Source organism: Pituophis catenifer, unplaced genomic scaffold (genome assembly GCF_029215685.1).
Source record: "Pituophis catenifer annectens isolate HBS135680 unplaced genomic scaffold, rPitCat1.0.hap2 SCAF_1, whole genome shotgun sequence".
Lineage (NCBI taxonomy): Eukaryota > Metazoa > Chordata > Lepidosauria > Squamata > Colubridae > Pituophis > Pituophis catenifer.
Window position 1 is genome coordinate 253,226,477 of NW_027256881.1, and position 19,904 is coordinate 253,246,380.

A 19,904-nucleotide genomic window follows, 5' to 3' on the forward strand; every position below is an offset into this window, starting at 1 on the left:
GATTTAACGAAGTGGAACTGTCTTTGCTAGATTTCAGAGGTGTGTGTTTAAAAAGAAAATATAAGAATGTATGTATAACCAGTTATGACCAACAAGGACTGGTGATAATAGTGCCCTTTTTAGGGCATTGTATTGCTTTAAAAGGCATGTTATACCTTCTTTGAAAACAGAATGCATTTTAACTAGAGCAGCACTTATAATTGCACAACTGGTTTCCTAAAGTCATCTAAATTCACTATTAATGCTGCATTCTGATCTACACTAACCATGTATTTCTCAAATATTTATATTATTTGTATGATCAAGCAGATCATACAAATTAGTCAAATGAGATGAATTGACAGTTGGTTTTAAACATGTTAATGATATTGACAGAGTTGGCTTTAACATTTTAGTGATATAAAGCTATTCAGAAGCTATAGCTGGTGCAAATGTAGTAGTCATACAGCAGTGGAGAACTACTGGTTGGCTGGTCATTACTTATAAAGCTTATAAATGGCATGCCACTGGGATTTATCAGGACTACAACTACTTTATCAAGTGGGATTCTGCCAATTCCCCAGTTTAAACACTGCATGAAAAGTGGTTAGACTCAGCTTTGTTTATACAGAGCCTTGCATTGTAGAAGTTGCTGCTTCTGGAGACGTGTTTGACCCTGACCCTCTGAATTTCTGAAGGCCTTGCAGGGTGAATGTGGACAGCAATCTGATTTAGCCTTGATATTTATTGTTGAGATTGTTACATTCTTACCTGCTTGTACTACTCTAAAACATCATTTTGTTATGGGGCAATTTACAAATATTGTGAATAAAGATACCAGTGACATAAATTTAGATTTAACAGACATTTGGGTGTTGCAAGCCTTCTCGCTCCCCTAATAGTTTTATATATTATGATTTTACTATACATTCATCCATGTATTATGCAATTTATCTGGCTGGAATCCACTGCCAAATAGGTTCATGGCAGGGGTGAAATCTACTTACCTTTGTTACCAGTTCGGAAGTACACACGCCCCATGTGCACATCACATGCGCGCGCAGACCCTCTGTGCATGCGCAAAACCTGCACATGTACAGAGGGTAAAAAACATTACTTCCTGGTTAGAATTCAGAAGTAACGACACCCGGGCAGGTGGGCGGAGCCTTGCGCCGCCATTGCTACCCGTTCTCCGAACCACCTGCCACAATCGCTACCGGATTGCCCGATCTGGTCCGAACAGGGAGGATTTCACCCCTGGTCCATGGTATGATCCAGAATGTTACCATTCTGTGATAGGATCCATCTTTGCATTATATTGTATGTTACAACTCCTGACAATGGCTTGTGACAGGAGGAGCAGTAATAAGAAATTTCATTTTACAAGTCAAAGTGTGCTTGTGATTCATAGGAGCAACTTGTATAATCTATTGTATATGTTATTTTGTCATGACATAGAGGACATCTTTTCAGAGTAAGGATTATTCAAACCAAAGGCTCTTTGAGTTCAGTAGGATTTGCTTGAGGTGTAGGATGGATATAGGTTGTTAGGGATTTATATATTAAATCTATATGCTGCTGATATGATATACTGTCAAGCAACTCTGTGTGGCTTTATAATCCAAACTTGATTTACAGTGCAAACCTGCATATATCTAAACAATAAAAAGTTGTTGAAGTTAGAATAATCCTTTAGTAACCTAGAGTTTTAACCTAAGTAAATCGATTTACCGACAATGAAAACATTTTAGAAGCACATTATTTAAATAGCCAGAATTTGAGAAGTTTTCTGATTATGAAAATCTGACACAAGTATTTACACAATTTATTAGAAATAAAACATACACTAGAAAAGGATGCAATGTATCTAGTCATTTGCTGCCAAGGTGTGGAAAAAACAGATTTCTTCATGTTTAGCAATTATAGTGCAGAGTGCATTGCTATTTACTGACCATCATTCAAAATAACAGATATTTTGGGATTGTGAATCAAGTACCTTACTGCAGAACAAAAGGATATTTTCCTTGAAAAAATGAATTAAAAGAAAAGCTAAAGAAAAATATAAACTCTGTCATATAAAAAATCAGTCCTCTTTCCAATTCTCCCACCCCTGAATTCACCCACTGGTGTTCATTTACTTCCACAGCACAGCCTTAAACAAACATCCTTCAGAGTCAGTGGTTCTGCTGAGACAGTCAGCTGCACATAATTCACCATTCAATTTGCACTAAGCATAACTCAGTCCCTAATTAAGAAAAAAAGCACCTGTTGTTTTTCAGGAATATACAAACATTACCACAGTTGTCTGTGCTCATTACAAAAAACATTGTTAAAGCTTACCGCGCAGCATATTATTTACAAATCTCTACCAAGTACATTATTTTTGCTGGCACACTGTTAAAATTCGATTTGCAGTCACTTAAACATGTGAGCAGCTCATTCTGTGCCCTCCAGCACTAGCATCGGAAGAGCTGCAGGTGGTGTTCTGTGTTCTGTGCCCAGTGTCATAAACAGTCTTTCGATCCACATCTCACAGGAAAGGGATTAATTCTTCTTATGAAGAAACTTCATTTTATTTCCTACAATGGCAAAATTGAAAAGGCTCCCATTATTACACATATTAAAAATCAAACACATTTTTTAAAAAACGCTACAGTTCCCAATTGGCAATCAGGTTCTAGCTGGTTGGTAAAAATAGATATTCCAGTTTAAGGATTCCTGTCTGTATTATTTAGACTTTATAATTCATTCTTAATAAAGAGCTTTTCTTTTAAATCCGCCAATGTGGGTATACTGAGGAAGCCTCTAAAGCAGAATATACTTCATATAAGGACTTTTGCCTCTTTGTGCCATATGTATTACAAACCTAGTCTCCAAAATACAAATATTTCAAAGCCAAATTCCTTACCAAGGCCTCGTAGAAATTTATTTACTCCACTTTGTTCAGTGTCTGGAAGTTCTTCCAAATACTGTTCAACCCTCTGTTCAAAAAGACCTGCAGAAAGAGGATCAAAGAGAAAGGGCTGGGTTTTGTCCAAGAAAAAGGAGGATCAAGTCTTAAAGAGTTTTTATTTCTGATGTAGCCCAACAGCCAGCTTTCACCCAGCTTTTATGTTGTTCCACATTTTTTTCAAAGGCTTTTATTTCATTCTGCTATGTATAGAGTTGCATTTTTTTCTTTCATCCATGTTACAAACGTTCTCTGCTTTCAGGATGTATTTTAATTTTCTTAATACAATCGTGCACATTCCATAAACGTCCCAGGGAAAAGGTTTTTTTGCTGAATTCAACATAATATCTGCTACCTTATAAGTCTTGCCTACTACAGAGTATGTCCAGTTAATATGAAGTCTGAAGGCAATGCAATTTCTTCTGCACAGAGCCCCACTAAAATTAATTAAACATGTGATAACTCTCATTTGTGGATGATTCTTATAACTGGAAGAAGCTGTGAGTGATTAGCTTTTAACAGACCACAAAAGATCTAACGGCTTTGCCTTCATTTCATTTTTTCACTCCCGGGATTTACAGTAGTGTAGTCCAGTGTTTCTCAATCTAGTGCCTTCCAGTTGTTATAGATTACATGCCCCATCATCTCTTGAAGTATTGAAACCAGGCTGAGAAACGTTGGCTATAATACACTTACAAACTGACTTTTGTAATTGAGTATCAGAGGGAATAAGGGAATTATAATATCTATTTATTAGACAATCGCTATCCACAGAGTACTTTTCTGTGTGTTCCTTCCCCATAGAGGCACTGAAATCTATCTACATTACTATAGGAATACTTGATAAAACACACAAGTGCTTATATTTTTCAGATTATGCTTTTTCACTGATTATGTCTACAATGTCTCGATGCCTGGGGGAGAGAGAAAGATGCACAAATTGTGTGCATATTTGAAGCCTACATGGCTTAACCTTCTCATATAATGAGCCTCAATTGTGATCTTTCCAAAAGGCATCAGGAATCTTCCTATTTGTTTCCTTCTCTCATCTAGGAAGCAGATTGTTTCCAAATCAGAGGGAACAACATAAGCCTCCCTTCGACTTTCTAAAGCTTGATTCGTAACTGCACAGCCCAACAGATGGCATTGCTATATAAGAAGGAATCTGACACTTCCTTGATCGTTAGCTGTAGTAAAAGCCATAGAACTATACCAAGTGCAAACAGTTAATGTAGTTGTTTAAAGGACAAAGGAAATTATCCTCTACATCTTAACTGCCATGTTTTATGCGTCTTATTAATTTAAAAGGATCTAATACACAGTTCCTCAGTGATTGATATTGACCCTAAAGGCAGGGTCAATGGGACTATCTAAGAAGTCATTGTTGTTACTATTATTATTTGTAGTACTATTAGTTAAAGTAGTGTTTAGTAAATTATTTAATAAAAGTTTGATGGTCAATGAACAGTTTGAAATTTCCTGAAGGGGTACATGAACTGAAGAGTTTGGGAACCCCTGATCTAACAGATCTTTCATTCCCAAACTTATCTGCCAACTATATTCTTTGACTAGTTCCATCAGCTTACTTGGAGCCATGCAATAAAATATTTATGTAAGTTTCTCTATCAAACGCATTAAGTACAAAAAAATATGCAATATGATTCCTTTTAAAATCTGTTAACAAATCCTAAAAAAAAACCTTTGTATCCAAAGGTATAATTCTGGCAGTGAAAGTTGGAGTTCTCCAACTCCACCTCATACCATCTATGAAATTGATAAGGTGATACAAGAGTTTTATTTATTCAATTGTTCTCTTGGGGCAATTACAGTTCTTAAATTCAGAGTTGGGTTATTCTCTCTTTTCAATTTTGTGAAGCCACTCAGTGTTGTTTTTTGGAGTTGGGCAGGCCAGAGGATGGATGGATGGATTCAGTGGTGGGATTCAACCGGTGTAACAACTAGTTCACTGGGCGCGCGGTGTGTTTAAAAAAAGCTCTAAAACATGCCTTCTACTTCAGCCCCGGTGAGTAAAACAGCTGAGGCGCGGCAATCTGCTCTGCCATGCCGATCAGCTGGGCTTCAAACACAGGAAATATAGGTCAGTATAGCGCAGGGGCGGGCGGGCGGGCCCACCTGATCGTCGGAGCGAACCGGTTCACTCTCAGCTGATCATCAGAGCTACCAGAACGCCCAAACCGGTGTAAACCGGTGCGAACCGGCAGAATCCCACCCCTGGAAGGATGGATGGATGGATGGATGGATGGCAGATGAACAGACAGTTAAAAAAATAAGCTGCATAAATATGGATGGTGAAGGAGAGTAACAGGAAGTCCTTTCACCTGACTCTAAATCTACTTTTATACAACTGGAACACAGTTCTAAGTAATTCAGAAAACATATCATTTCTAAGAATTAATCCCCTTGTTGCAGCCATATAAAGGCTATAAAATTAAATGCATCTATCACAGTAAGCTAGGATTTACTTTACATTGTTTATTAGTAAATGCTGGTATGCTATAAATGAAACCTAATCCAAAATAAAGCATATTATGGTTTAGCTGAATATATGAATGTACTAAAAATACTTAAAATGCATACACAATGTCTTATCTGAACACAAAAATCCTTAAAAGGTAGGATAGAAGTTCTATCTCTATGTTGTTCAAAAATAGCCATCTGGTAGAGTATGCATATGGCGGAAGCAGTTACACATGCCAAATGTTTTGCTCCATGGCTCTCTAGGCAGTCTGAGAGGAAAAAGGCTAGTCTGCAGCTAATAAAACAGGTCTTACCTTTTGCCCTACATTTTCTCAGTTCTCTGTCTTGAATAAAGCCAGCAAACATCTGAGATTCCATAAAAACTTCTAAAAACCGACGGATGCTTTTTGAAGCAACTGATTTGCGGAAAGCCTCCCTCTGGAACACTCGCTCAGCCTTATCATTTTGTGTTAGGAAAAGGGAATAGTGTCCAATGGTCTCCACAAAGAAACGGATGAAAACCTCTGATACTAATCCATTTAAGGTGTTACATTCTTCAAGAAAAAGCGGGAAAAATATTTGTTTGCACTATTTGTATACAAAGAGCAAATTATACAAAACATAAAGTTGTAACAACACAATTATACAACCACTCAGCCATAGCTATTTTACCACCCAAATTCAGTCAAAAGACCAACTTGCAGGTGGCTAAGGGGAAAGGTCTGCCTTCAGGATTACATCCCCTGAATTTATTTATTTTTCACATTTTTGAACCACCCATCTGCCTCAGAGAAGGGCTCTAGTCTAATAGGGTTGAACCATCAGAATCCCCACCCTGCAGCCACACAATAAAATGCTGGATTACATTCAAAATTATCTGTTTCCCTGCCCAACTGAAAGTAAATATATTTGCTTTTACGGGCTAAATTATTATGTTAGGAAAAATATTTTTCTTTATTATTAATATATAAGAAGCTGCATTATCTGAATAACTTTTACTATGCTTGTATATACCTAAATATTGGTTTCCTACTCTGTTCCTCACAGCCTTTTTCTCTTCCATTCTTGGTATTCTTCAGCTAAAGATTTTGGGGGTGGGCTGAATATTTTAACAGTGAGAAGGGACAACAATGTTAACTCAAGTATTTATCTTTTTGAGAAACTCCTTCTCTCAAAGGATATTTCATAATAAAATTATTCCATTTGTACTTAATAATAAAAACATATTTTATTTTTAAAAAATTATCAGATTTTAACAATCTAAACAAGCCTGAAAAATGTTGAAGTGATGAAATATGTCATGACTTATTGAATAAACGATGCCATTTTATACTTGCATCATGAGAGCTGATGCAAATATATAATTTCAATCATTTTTTATGAGTAATGATACATATTCTGTCACTTGCCACCATTCCCACATACATACACTTGCTCATAAATCCCATTATAAGTGCAAACACTGATTTATATTTTGCCCAAAATATTAGAGTTCAGTCCTGCAAGAATTTACTCTGTGCACAATACATGAACCATATTCATGAAAAAAATCACAGTGACAAACTCTACAAAGTTAAAAGATGTAGTCATTCAGAGGCTAAGAAATAGAAGGAAACATATATATTTTAATATTACCCTTATTTAAAACATTTCTGACATGTGACACAGGTTAAATAATTTTGCTTTGCTAGGAAAGTTTGTTTGCATTAACAAAGCCAACTTATTTGAACTAAACACAGTTGCTCTTTTGCTTCCTTAGGGACTAGTACAGCATCCAATCTTTTAATTAAATTCTTACAACAGAGTAAGTGAGCCAAAAAACAGTCATGGAAATGATTTTTCAGAATGCCTAGGCCTAGATTTTCTGTTCAACCAATGATTAATTATCTGTATTTTGAAACATAATGGGAACAACCATTAAAGATTCCAACTGTTTGCTACAGAACAGTGTATTTTTAATTATGAAAAAATAAAGATTTGTAATAAGGTGGTCAGTTTAAATACAGCTATCTTTGTTTCTTTCCTAGTGTCCAAGGATACATTATTCTCTCTTCCACAAAGATTCTGTTGTAAATAGGATTTCTTCCAAAACTGTCTTACCCTCATCTGATTCACTGTCTGAATCTTGGTTTATCAGATCATTTTTCCTCTCTAGGGCCTGCTCCAGAGCTGCTTGCAATTTCCGAGGCAAAAGTGTGTCTTCATCATCCATCTGAAGGGGAGGAAAGAGACTGCTAAGATTTCATTCTTCCTTTTATATTCCTCTACTATCAAACATTTTTAGAATCAAATGTATTGCAAAATAAATACTAAACGCCTGTACATACATCAAGAATACAGTGCATATTTTCTTACAAACGGGAATTCATAAAACATACTATTGGGAGGTTATAGTTATTCCGTAGCTCCTAAAATTTCATTCCTTCTAGGCCTATTAAAATCAGCTCACCAAGTGCAAATCTTTTTATCCCTAGAATGACATCTAGGCAGAGGAAGAATGGGAGAACGAGTTGCTTCATGGAGCTTTTTTTTTTCAAAAAGGATGAATACTGTAGGAACTCTTGAGGAAGGCACAATTCTTTTGTAACAATACTATATTGGCCTCCAAGGGCATTGATTTGTATGGTGATGTATGGGTCAGATTTTCAGGTTAGTCTTCAATTTTGCTCCTTATAACTATCTACTGTATAATAGGAATCACTAATACTGTCTTCTTTTGGAGGCAGATTTAAAACAAAACAAAAGAGCACCCTAAACTTCTGCAAGTCCATCTGTAAAAAGTGTTGTTAACACACTTCTTCAAGATTCGTTCTCTCCATCTCTCTCTCTCACACACACACACACTTTCTGATTAGTCTTCTGGCAACTGCCTGGCCAAGTCCCCACAGTTCTCTTGGCAGAGTTTGGAAGTCCTTGCCTCCTCCTTCCTAGGACTAAAGACAGTAAATGGTCCAAAATCACCCAGTTGTGCCTAAGGTGAGACTAGAACTTATGGCCTCATGCAGGAAGGTTCAATGTCATCTCCTATGCTTTGTCCTGCACTTGATAAAGTTCTGCAGTCTCTGTTCATGCCTAAATACAAGGTTTAATTGCTCCAGATTGATTAATCTCATCTGAACTATTTTCGTGGCAGTAACCACAACAATGTGTCATGGTTTTAAATGCAGAGGAATGGCAATACATAGCATATCTTGCAAATAATGTGACACAGGATAATCTCATGCCCCCACTATTGCACACTATACAATCTCTTCCCTGATTATGACGGCAGTGCAGCAAAGTGCAAGCAAACACGAATATAGAATTCTTGTGTGCTGAATAAGGCAATTAAAAGACAAGATATACAGGTTTTGCATTTTCCATGGAAATTACTGAACACATATAAAACCATCACATTTTCTCTTTCTCAGATGGATGGGAGGACATTTATAACTAACTCTTACAAATCTATTGTGTAAGTTGTAAGGCACTTCTATACAAATAAATATCAAATAAAAGACAAATACAAATAATGTAACAGTACCTGTCTGATGAAACGATCAGACCCAAGGTTCACCATCAAGGCCTACAAGAATTGACACAAAAATCTTTTTGATGATTGGAAGCATTTTGTTGCTACTGAGTGACTGACTGTCTTGATCAATGAACAAAAGTTCTACTTAATACCTGATGGCTCCAACAAATTTATAGCAGAAGCAGCCTAATCTTAGGGGTTGTACAGTTCATGTCTGTCTGTGGTTACTAAGTCAAATGTAATAAAATAAATAAAAATGAAAGCCTAAAGCTGTGATCTAAGACAGCAAGTATAGTGCATTGTTATCCCAAACACTATTAGTATTACTTTCAGGAGGAAGCTTACATTTTAGCAGAGAATGTTATGTCCAAAAAGGAGACACTGTGATCAAGAAAAGGAACACTTCATAGTAATTTCTATATTCTTCAATTCATTGTATGTGTAAGCAACATGGTGGTATTAAAGTCTTAATTTTGAAACAGAAATCATTGACTCTGGAATCTATTCATATTTGAGAATAACAGAAGGGAAGTATCTGTGTCAAGGAACATATATATGAAGCTCTCAGATGGGCCGGACAAAATGATATAGCTCTCCCTCAGGAGTCATGTGAAAAAAACAACAACCTGATACACAGCTGACTCATGCAGCTTCTCCAAACAAACATTACCAAAGCCTTTAAAGCACTCCACCAAATCTAATAACAAAGAAAGCTACTTTTTTTATCTAGGGAAAAAGCTTGTCAATGACAGCAATTTAATACATTTGAAAACAGAAGGTTAAGAATACAAAAGCTGCCTTACACAGATGTTAGATAACACTGGCTCGAAATCAATCCTACCAAGACACTTATCCCCTGCTTTTATGATATTTCAGTATAAAATAACACCAGATACACCTGGTTGTTGTTGATCCTGATTTTCCACAGATAGCTACTTCTCACATTTCAGTCCCTTTTCAGCTACCTTCCAACGAGCTTTAATTCCAAATTACAGCAAATCAATATATAGGCTTTTTCAAAGATTTTTTGAACAACAAGTTGACAAAGTTCAAAGACTTTCATCCAAGATCTTCACTGGCATAATGTCCCCTTTCTTCTTGCCAATATATTTATTATACAATATTTTAATATTGCCACAATTAAGCTTCTAGATGGTGAACAAAAAAATCTCAAAAAATTGTCTTCATGAGAAATTTTTTTAAAAAACCACTGTCAGAATCATACGATCAACCAATACTCACCAAGTATTAAAAATCATCAAAAGGCATCCTTCAAATAAAAAGTTTTAAAAAGATTTCTAAAGTCCATTAAAGGAGAAAAATGTATCTCCAGCGACATAGATGCTGGCATACTTATTTTCACCCTTGAAAGCTTCTTCAGTCGATTTGGGATCAGTAATCCCTCAGTCCAAGTAACCCCAGACTTTGCCTTTAAAAAGAGCCACCAGAGAACTCTAACTAATGGCCAATACATAAAGCTTTTGATAAAAAAAATATGTTGAATTTATTGAAAACTTCTATTTCCGTATGAGCTATTGAATCCATTCTTACCTCTTCTACAGGTAGCTCCTTTAATTTGGGCAGTGAGCTCGACAACAATCCAACCAAAAATGGAGTTGGGCAGCAGACAATGTCAATCATGGAAGATGGAAGGACGGGAATGAAGGTATGTTGCCATGAGAAGGGGTACAGTAAAGCCACTACAGCATGAGAACAACTGGAGAGGGTGCTGAGAAGAAATGAAATTATATTGTTATGTGCCAGCTTCTACCTTTTTTCTTAATAAAACTCAAGAAAGACTATTCTATGCTTCTCTACTCCATGACATACATAAGCACTGCATCCAAGATAAGTAATGTACAAAAAGAACACTGATTAAAAAGTATCAAATTAAAAAAATGAGATTATCCACATTCAAAATTGGTAACTTCTCTGTAAGCACAGTGGCCATATTTTCTTCGAAAAAATAAAGAACAAACCTGAAAAAGGAGCATACCTGAAAGAGGTTGGTGTATGGATAAAAGAAATTAAATGATAAAGGATTAAAAATGTCAGAATTTGCCTCATAGGCCATTTTGGACCATTTTTGGACCTCTCAAAAGCAGGAGAAAAATGCCTGACGGTAAGTAGTGTGCAGCAAGATCCTCATAAGGGCTGGGTGATGGGGCCAATCTATCACTCCCAAAGATGTATCTTGGAGAATGGCATGAAGCAGCATTTCTCACTGGTAGCAGTGGCACTAGGGCTCACAAACAGGCCTGGGCCAATGGGAAGGCCCAGTATTGTGGCCAATGTCACTGTGCAGGGCAGCCTAGATTGCGGGGGGGGGGGGGGAGATAGGCAAACAGCAACCCTTCAGTTTTAAGGTGGGCATGTTGCCATGTGCCCAAATTTTTATTGTATGACCATGCAGGCATTGCAACAACCAGCCCATGTCATAACTGCTTTCTATCAGCAACATTGTAACTTTCAATGGTCGCTGAGTGAATAGTCATTAAATGAGGATTAACTGCTATATAAAACGGCACTCCCTTATAGTGCCGAAGATGCTACCTAGCCAGGTAATGAAATATCTGTAAGAAAACAACCAAGCTCAGAGAGCACCAAGGATTCAACAAGGCAACCCCCGAGTTACATATATTCTATTGGCACCACATATATTGGCATCAAACACAAAAGCACACAAATGAGAAAAAATTGCATTCAGGCAAACCTCCACCAAGGAACAACTATTTTGTCTGCCTAAAAGAGCATTTCCTGTCTACCAGTCTAAGATACAAACCTCCAATAAATTGCACAGCTGGATGAAAAATGATACAGCTAACAGTTATGGATGTTAACCTCAAATTAAATTCCAACACACCATGGATAACTTCAAGGACGAAAATGAAAAACCCATTCATTCTCCCAAATAATGTTGTTTCATATTATTTTCTTAAGTAGAGTAACTGCTAATAACCTTGGCAGAAAGTTGCCATGTTTATTTATTAAATTTATATGTCACCATTTTGCTATCCAGAGTAATAATGGGCATTGTACAATGTACTTTTGCGCTTTAAAAGCTAATCTCTTCTAGTTTAAAGCACAGTAAAGGTCAAAATGTACCTACCAAATGTCCTATGGCAACTCTGTTAACATTTCTAATAGTCTGGCTACTGATATCTTTCTGACAATGTCTGGCAACTGCTCTTCCTTTATCCTTCAACTATTGTTCATGCACCATCTATCACTGCTTACCTTTGTCACATCTCATCTAAAAGGACAACTTGTCTATGATTCTATCTGGCCTGGAGACCAAAAGAATAAAAGTTTCCAGCTACACCGAATGCAGTTTTCCTTGACAGCATTTGTTTTTTCAATTTCTCTATTTACCAAAGATAGAATAACAAAAATGCTGTTTATTTGCAGAGCATTTTCCAAAGGAAGGCACTTCAAACGACCACAAATTTAGAAATGCTTTTGTGTCTTTCCAGAAAGACTACACTTTTAACTAGGACATCTCCTCAGTACTTTCATATTCTGCAAGGCAAAAGTCAGATTTTTTTCCCCCAATCAGCCTTTAAGGAAGAAAAGAAAAAGGAAAAAACTTTTATCATATGTGCCCCCCACAGATTTGTTAACACTGGTTTCCAAAACAACAAACGTATCACATTATAGTTAACAAAATGTCCCAAATTAGTGACAGTGAGCAAATGTTTGAATCACAGTTAGGATTTATTTAAGCCAGATTTTAGTAACAAGGGGTTGTAGGTGTGGGTGTGTGCATACACAATACTTGTTTCTAGTGTGAAAGTACACACAGACATACACACACTAACTTCAGAGCTTTTATTAGTTGAAATGCTGTCTTGTAATGAGTGATCCATTTACTGATATGCAAGGCCATAAGGTGACTCTAGATGGCATCAAACCTCTGTTTGGAATCTTTTTGCTGCCTGGGAGCAAAAGTTATTCCTAAAGACTACACAGCAGAGAATACACAAAACTATTTGCCCAGTACTAACTATAAATGGGATCCCAGAGGAAAATTTGGGGTCTCTTTTTGTCTGAACATTCTTGCAACACTTATTTTTACAGTAATCTGACTTCTCTAACAATAATTTGTGCGCTATCAGATCTTCCTGCCTGTTGAAGCCATCACTGCTGCGTTGGCCATGGTTTCTTGCATCTTTTTTTCCTTTCAAGAGACAATATGGGAGAGCAAGCTGCAACAGATGCATAAGGCCTTTGACTGCTAGCATTTGAAGCTCTCCATATGGAAGCGCATCAGACTACGGAATCAGAAATTTGGGATGTTTCCCAAATTAAGTGGCCATTGCACAATCTCTGTCTTATTCATGGAATGTTATAAGGGATTTAGATAGCTATGTGCTCCTTTTGTAATCATCAGTTTTTCCTACCCCTTCCATCATTTTTCTGTCCAGAGAAAATGTTTTTAGTAGCAATAGCAGTCATCTATCTAGAAGCCCTGTAAACCCTGTGCCAATCCAATAAACTCAACAGAACTGGGAGGGGAGAAGTTGAGGCAGAACTTCTTACTGGCAGAACTGTCACTGGTAAAAAGATGATTATTAGAAATTACAGTGCTTTGGACAGATTTTAGGAATTCTGCAACAAACCAACCCTACACATTAAATATAGTAATACCAATACGACTCTCTTTTGCACATATCTAGGCTGTAATATATGTGTGAAAATGAGTATGAACTAAATTGGCTGAATCAGTATTTGCTTAGGAAAATAACTCTTTTAGCAATCAGAAATTAAGCTGTTCTCCTGCGTAAAAAGGCTAGCTTTTCACACAGTGACAGGAAAAGTAGCACTAGATGTCTCTTCCCACTCTAGGTAGGCACAGATTGGAAAGAAAAATTTTAAGGGGTCTCCAACAATCCAGAATGAAGGGCACTCTGCTTTGGAATATTAGCTGTACTTCTTCCAGGCACTTTGACACCTCTTGAAAAAAATATTTAAGCAGATATTTGGCTGACATATTTATTCACATTGCAAATTCTCTTCATTTATCATTTGGCTTTGCTATCATTGTATTCCATTTGATAGTTAACTTACCGGTATTCCCTTTTAAAAATGTTTTTTGGTGTGTGATGATAGTTTAAAATGATCACCTTGACTATATTTATACCTCGGTTTCCTATTTCAAAATTAAAGAAAAAACAAATATCATATACTCCTCTCTTTATCCCATATACAGGCAAGCCGGGCTGGGTTAAAAAATTTTTAATTGGGGAATTTTATGGGTAAGGGGTTTTAAATTGGGGAAGCCAAAGATAAATTTAATTTTGTTTTATAGTATTTTAATATTTGTTTTGTGTGTTTTTAATTTTGGCTGTTCACCGCCCCAAGTCCTTCGGGAGAGGGGGGCGGTATAAAAATTTAAAAAATAAATAAATAGATAAAATAAATAAATTGGGACCTGAATTTTCATCACTAAGCAATGTGGTTGTAAAGCAAACTGCATTGCTTAGTGACAGCAATCCCTGCAGTCCTGGTTGCCACTGTTAACTGAATCATGTGACCTCAGGGGTGCTAGGGTGGCTGGAATTCTGAGGACTTCAATAATTTTGAATGGTTACTGAATGGAATGGTTGTAGATCAAGGACTACTTTTATGAGTAACCTAGAACTGCCACATAACAGCTTATTCTTGGGGACAGCTTCTTAGTTCAGGAGCTTTCTTTTTGTATGAAATTCCTTATGCTTCAAAGATTGCTGTTTACTCCAGGATGGATTTGATTTAAATCGAGTTGATTTAAATCACAATTTAAATCATGATTTAAATCACTAGTAAAAAGGCTTGATTTAAATCAACTCGATTTAAATCATAATTTTTAAAGAGCAACTGTCATCTCTGCTACTCCTTTGACCCACTGTTGACTCACCGATAGTCCCAGTGTTGCAGAATATACAGCCTCATGCTACATAACTAAGCTCCATTTCATGCTGAATAAACTAAATTATTTATGTATCTTAAATAGAAAATTATCTTACGATAGATTTTTACCCCAAAAGTTTTTTATTAAAATAAATTTGATAAAAATCAAAAAAATCCGATTTAAATAAAAAAAATCCGATTTAAATTTAAAAAATCTGATTTTTTTGATTTTTTTTTTTAAATCATTGATTTTTATCCACCTTGGTTTACTCTGATTCTTTTGGTTTGGGTGAAATATTTGCTACAATAAATGTACTGCAATATAGTCAGAAAAAAATATGCTGTTTGACTTGCAATCTGTTTGACTCTTCCAATCTTGCAATTCCTGACGCACATGGGAACTTTAACGTTTATAGGAGACAATCTTAGAGAAAGGAGTTTTCCCATTTGCAGATGGAATTCCAACATCTTTGGAATGAATTCAGTTCCACAGAGGGCCTTGGGTCAAGGCAGCTGGCAATCATGATTAATGCAGCCTCCTTATCAAACATTTCCCTTTCAGAAGTGTTATCTAGCATGTGAGGCTTTGGCCTTGACTTTTATCTTGCTCAATAAAATATAAAGCTTTTTCCCACCCTGAAAAAGCAAACAATGTTCTGATTCAGAAAAGAAAAATAGGATAGGCTTGAGATTTTCAAGCATAATTTTTTAACTTACTTTTAATGACAGTGTAGCTGATCAACTAAAAAAATAAATGAAGCTAAAATGAGAGCCAAATTAATCTAAAAATGAGAACACAAACATTCCTCTAGTTTCTATAAAACGTCCTTTTCTAGCTCGCACTCTTCAAGAAAGCAGGACTATGAGGAACTCATTCACACACATACACCATCCTCTCTCTTATGTGCAGTTCCCACGCTTGGGCCCATTCTCCTGAGATCTGCCTCACTGAGAAACTGAAGGTAGTAATAACTGGGCAGTTATATTTGATTTTAACTGCTGCAGCAACAGTAACAAAAAGATTATATTGTAGTCAAATATAGTAAAATCAGGCATTTAAACTTTACTGGATTTGATATGGCAGAGGTGTCATCTCAAAGATGAGAAAGGAGGCTTTATACCCTGAAAGTTCATTTGATACAGCAAATGTCACTATCAGATACTCTATTTGACTTTGCTGGGATTAAAAGAAAAAAGAAAATCAGGTTGAATTGATTCAAACAAACTGAATAGATTTCTAAATGGCTCCTTACATATTTGAATTGTTTCGTCTTTAGATATATATATCCAAAGGCCAGCCTTCAATGAAGCTTTGTGTCTCATACTAAGTCAAGGGCAGATAATAGTCTCACCCTACAATCAAGCTGGGAATTCTTGGGATTCCATTCCCAAGACCCATGGAGGGCACCAACTTGGACATGGCTGGTATAAGTCTTTATGTAGATCGTCACATTTGGGGGGGGGATCATGACTTACCTCTTCAACCAATAGAGTTGTCATCTACCCCAACATCCGACTTTCCTAATCATACTATATCTGCAGATATTACAGATGAATTGATAGCCTTTATACATTGTCCCCCAAAAGCAAAATGGATAACTACAGGTAGTCCACAACTTACAACTATTTGTTTAGTGACCAAAGTTACAACAGCACTGGAAAAAGTGACTTACCACCAGTCCGCAAGCAGCAACCCTGGTCAAGTAATTGCAATTTGGGCACTTAGCAACTAGCTTATATTTATGACAGTTGCAGAGTTCCACGATCACAAAATCGCCATTTGCAACCTTCCCAGCTGGTTTCCAGCAAACAACGTCAATGGAGGAAACTTGATTCCTTAATGACTGTGTGATTCACTTAACAACTAAAGCGATTCACTTAATGACTGTAACTATAGCAAAAAAAAAAGTTGTAAAATTGGGTGTGACTCGCTTAACAAATGCCTTGCTTAGCAACAAGAATTCCAATCCCAATTGTGGTTGTAAATTGAGGACTACCTGTATATGAAGAACTGAACTGCCAATAGAGTTTCTTATGTAAGAAAACTCAGAGTGGTAAAAAGTAGCACTAAATCACTGAAAAAATCAAACATATTAATACATAGAAATGATTTTTAGAAAATATTCATCTTTTGAATGGGTATAAATATTATAAAGAAGTATAATTTTATAGGAACTACAAGGGAAGATGATGTTAGATCCTCATTAATCTATTAATTTATCCAACATCTTGTTGATGTGATGTGCCACATAAAAGGAGGTTATATCTCAGAATTGGCCAAATGAGTACATACAATCTCAAAATGTTCTTGAAGCTGGAAATACCAGTGTGCCCCACAGTTGGATTCTTGGTCAGAATACAATCAACGGTTGCTAGAAAATCATGAGTTTAATCATACATAAAGCTCTACTAAAAACAATGCTACCTAGGAAAACAAGAGAATACTGCAGAAAAAGTCAATGTGCCACAGCAACTTTGTGAAAAGTTAAAACAATACTATGATCATGATGTAGACATAATATATGTGGATTTTTCACAAAGAACTCCCTATCATTCTGATCAGCAGATTAGGGGAAAATGCGTAACAGGAAGTGTAGTTAATCTGTGGAATGATGGATAGTGAGCTCTCCTACACTGACTACATTTAATCAGAAGTTGGGGAGCCATCCATAATGGATTCTTTAATTTGGTTGGTTTCTGCACTGAGCAGGAAATGATCTCTCCAATCCTATAGTTTTATTGCCTATGAACTGTTTCAACTATATTTATATTTTGATCAGCACTTAAAATCAAATTGCTTTCTAGTCATGCCAGCAAGAACCCTTTCAAGCACGGTCTTTCACAATAAGGAGGAATTTTCCTAAAATTGTAATCCAAGAGGGATTCCAAATGAGATTATGTAATTCACAAGACGTTTAGGATATACCAATGTGCTCCGAAGACGACATAGAGCTAAATAGGTTGGTGTTCTGAAGATAAAAAGACTGCTGATCTAATTTCCCATGGGACATGGAAACTGAAACTATGGGATCTTTTTGCCCTTCGTCAAAATGGAGAAATTACATGCTATGCATAGTTCGTTACAACATTTCTTCCTCTCAGAAATATCAAAATAAGAACATGAGTCATTGTTGCTCTTTAGCCATGAAATAAAATTGTCAGTGGAAAAAATACAAAGTGAATAGTTGTGACTGTGAGAAAAGTTTCCAAATTGCAGAATACGCTAACACATGCACCCTGGAACAATAGTTACATTCAAAGTCAACAAAGTAAAGGCACAAATTAGGAAGAATAGCTTGCACAAAAAGGTGACATTTACATATAACCCTCAGAAATATTTAAAGAATAAAAGTTTCAGGCACATAAAACACGGTAAATAGGTTGGAAGATGAGGCATGCATTTTATAGTTTAAAATAAGCATTTTTATTCATTTTCCCATCTTAAATATGCGTTTAGCATGAGGGTTATGCAAATCTGGTGATGGCTGATGGGCGCTCCCTATGCCTTACTATCTTTTTAAGTTATAGATTTTAATCTTGTTTTTTAACTGTGTTCTTAACTGAGCTTTTTAGTCACATTTTTATATTATTTTATGATGGTATACTACCTGGAGTCACTTAGGTGAGATGGGCAGTGCAGAAATTTGATAAATAAACAAAAGCTATTTTGCAGTAGATTGCTTACAGACTACAATGCAAACATTTGGCGCAGACCACACTTTACTCTGGTTCACATACAGTTGCCATAATGTCATTTAGTAGCCCACAATACAAGTTACTAATTTGTCCAATATCAGTCCAGAGATTTGGAACCATGGTTTGAAATGTTCTTAATAAGTCCATTCTTTCAGCAGGTCTTATTGTGCGGCTGATGAGCTGACATCCATAACTAGTGTGCTACATCTACCTTGGTAGGTATGAAACTATGCAAACCTTGCCTGAAATCCTGTTTTGTTTTGTTTTTTTTCTTACATTATATTTGTAATGGAGTCTTGTTTTGGAATTGGGAAGAACATGCTGACGGGGCAAAAGTTCATTACCATTATCTTAGCCTGCTTGGTGTGTATATAGAGTTTAATCCAAAGTCCTGAGGTAATACAACACTGAAACAACCAAAAATAATATAGTACAATTCCTATATTATCTTCTCAGAATTATCCCATGGCATACAGTGTAGTTTACTCCCAAATAAACTGCCTTGTAACCAGTCTCTGTAGTGAGTTTATTTTTTTATTATTTTTTGAACTTTTGAAAAAATTGCTCCTCCTTGCATATGCAGCAAAAGGCTTTGATCAAAATCTTAAGTCTGCATGGCAGGCCAAAGTGGTCCCAGTTTAATTATATGTTGACATGATTGTGGCAAATGACCTTTCTGACAAAATGCAGAACACAAACAACTTTTGAATGATAAAGCTGAAGTTGGGAGCACAAAATGAGAAGGAATTGCATTCTTTCCACATCACATCAGCCAATTATCAGATATCTACTTGTACAAAACTGTTTTAACTATGGTTACAATGTAAAGAATAACTTTTTAACTATTCATCCTTCTACCAAGTTTTTTTTCCCATGAATGCAAGCCAATATAAACCTTGTGTTAAAAAGACATGAGTCATGCTTATGGATTTATCTTGTTGGGGCATTGTGTATAAAGGAAAAAAAACAAAATAAAAAAAAAATCCTAGGATACTTGATGAGAATTTTAGGTTTTGCTGTAAAATAATTTTGGTTGTCTGAATTTACAATTATCTTTTCTTGCCATCGTGTAGAAGAAATTCTTGTACAATACTGTTCTGCCCCAGCTACGGACCCCAAAGAACGCAGCACAGACAAAGTCCATACAAACCTTAGTTTACTAGTTAAGGACTACTAAGGAGCTTTCTTAGTAGTTGTTCGAACACAAGTACAGTTTAAATCAGTCTTTTCTGAACAAGGGCTGTTAATTTAACTTCATTAACAGCCACAAGAATCCAAAGAATAATAACTCAATCCTGAGGCACAGTATTTCAGATAACCATAATCTTACTGAATTTTTGCAGGAAGCAATTTGCAGGAAAACTGACAAGAGATAAACAAGAGCCGAATCAAACGTTT

At 36.1% G+C, this 19,904-nt stretch overlaps 1 protein-coding gene across 2 annotated transcripts in view; it reads right to left on the reverse strand.

Moving 5' to 3' along the window:
* Positions 1-1,925: 1,925 nt before the first annotated feature.
* DENND2B (DENN domain containing 2B) overlaps positions 1,926-19,904 on the reverse strand; it is a 76,142-nt gene continuing 58,163 nt past the window's right edge. For both annotated transcript variants that reach the window (XM_070957464.1, XM_070957465.1), the window contains 6 exons: positions 10,473-10,650; positions 8,931-8,972; positions 7,508-7,619; positions 5,722-5,961; positions 2,888-2,974; positions 1,926-2,558 (listed from right to left, as the gene is read on the reverse strand). In XM_070957464.1, the coding sequence (XP_070813565.1) occupies positions 2,524-2,558; positions 2,888-2,974; positions 5,722-5,961; positions 7,508-7,619; positions 8,931-8,972; positions 10,473-10,650 (694 nt within the window). In that variant the 3' untranslated portion in view covers positions 1,926-2,523. The remainder of the gene's footprint in view (positions 2,559-2,887; positions 2,975-5,721; positions 5,962-7,507; positions 7,620-8,930; positions 8,973-10,472; positions 10,651-19,904) is intronic.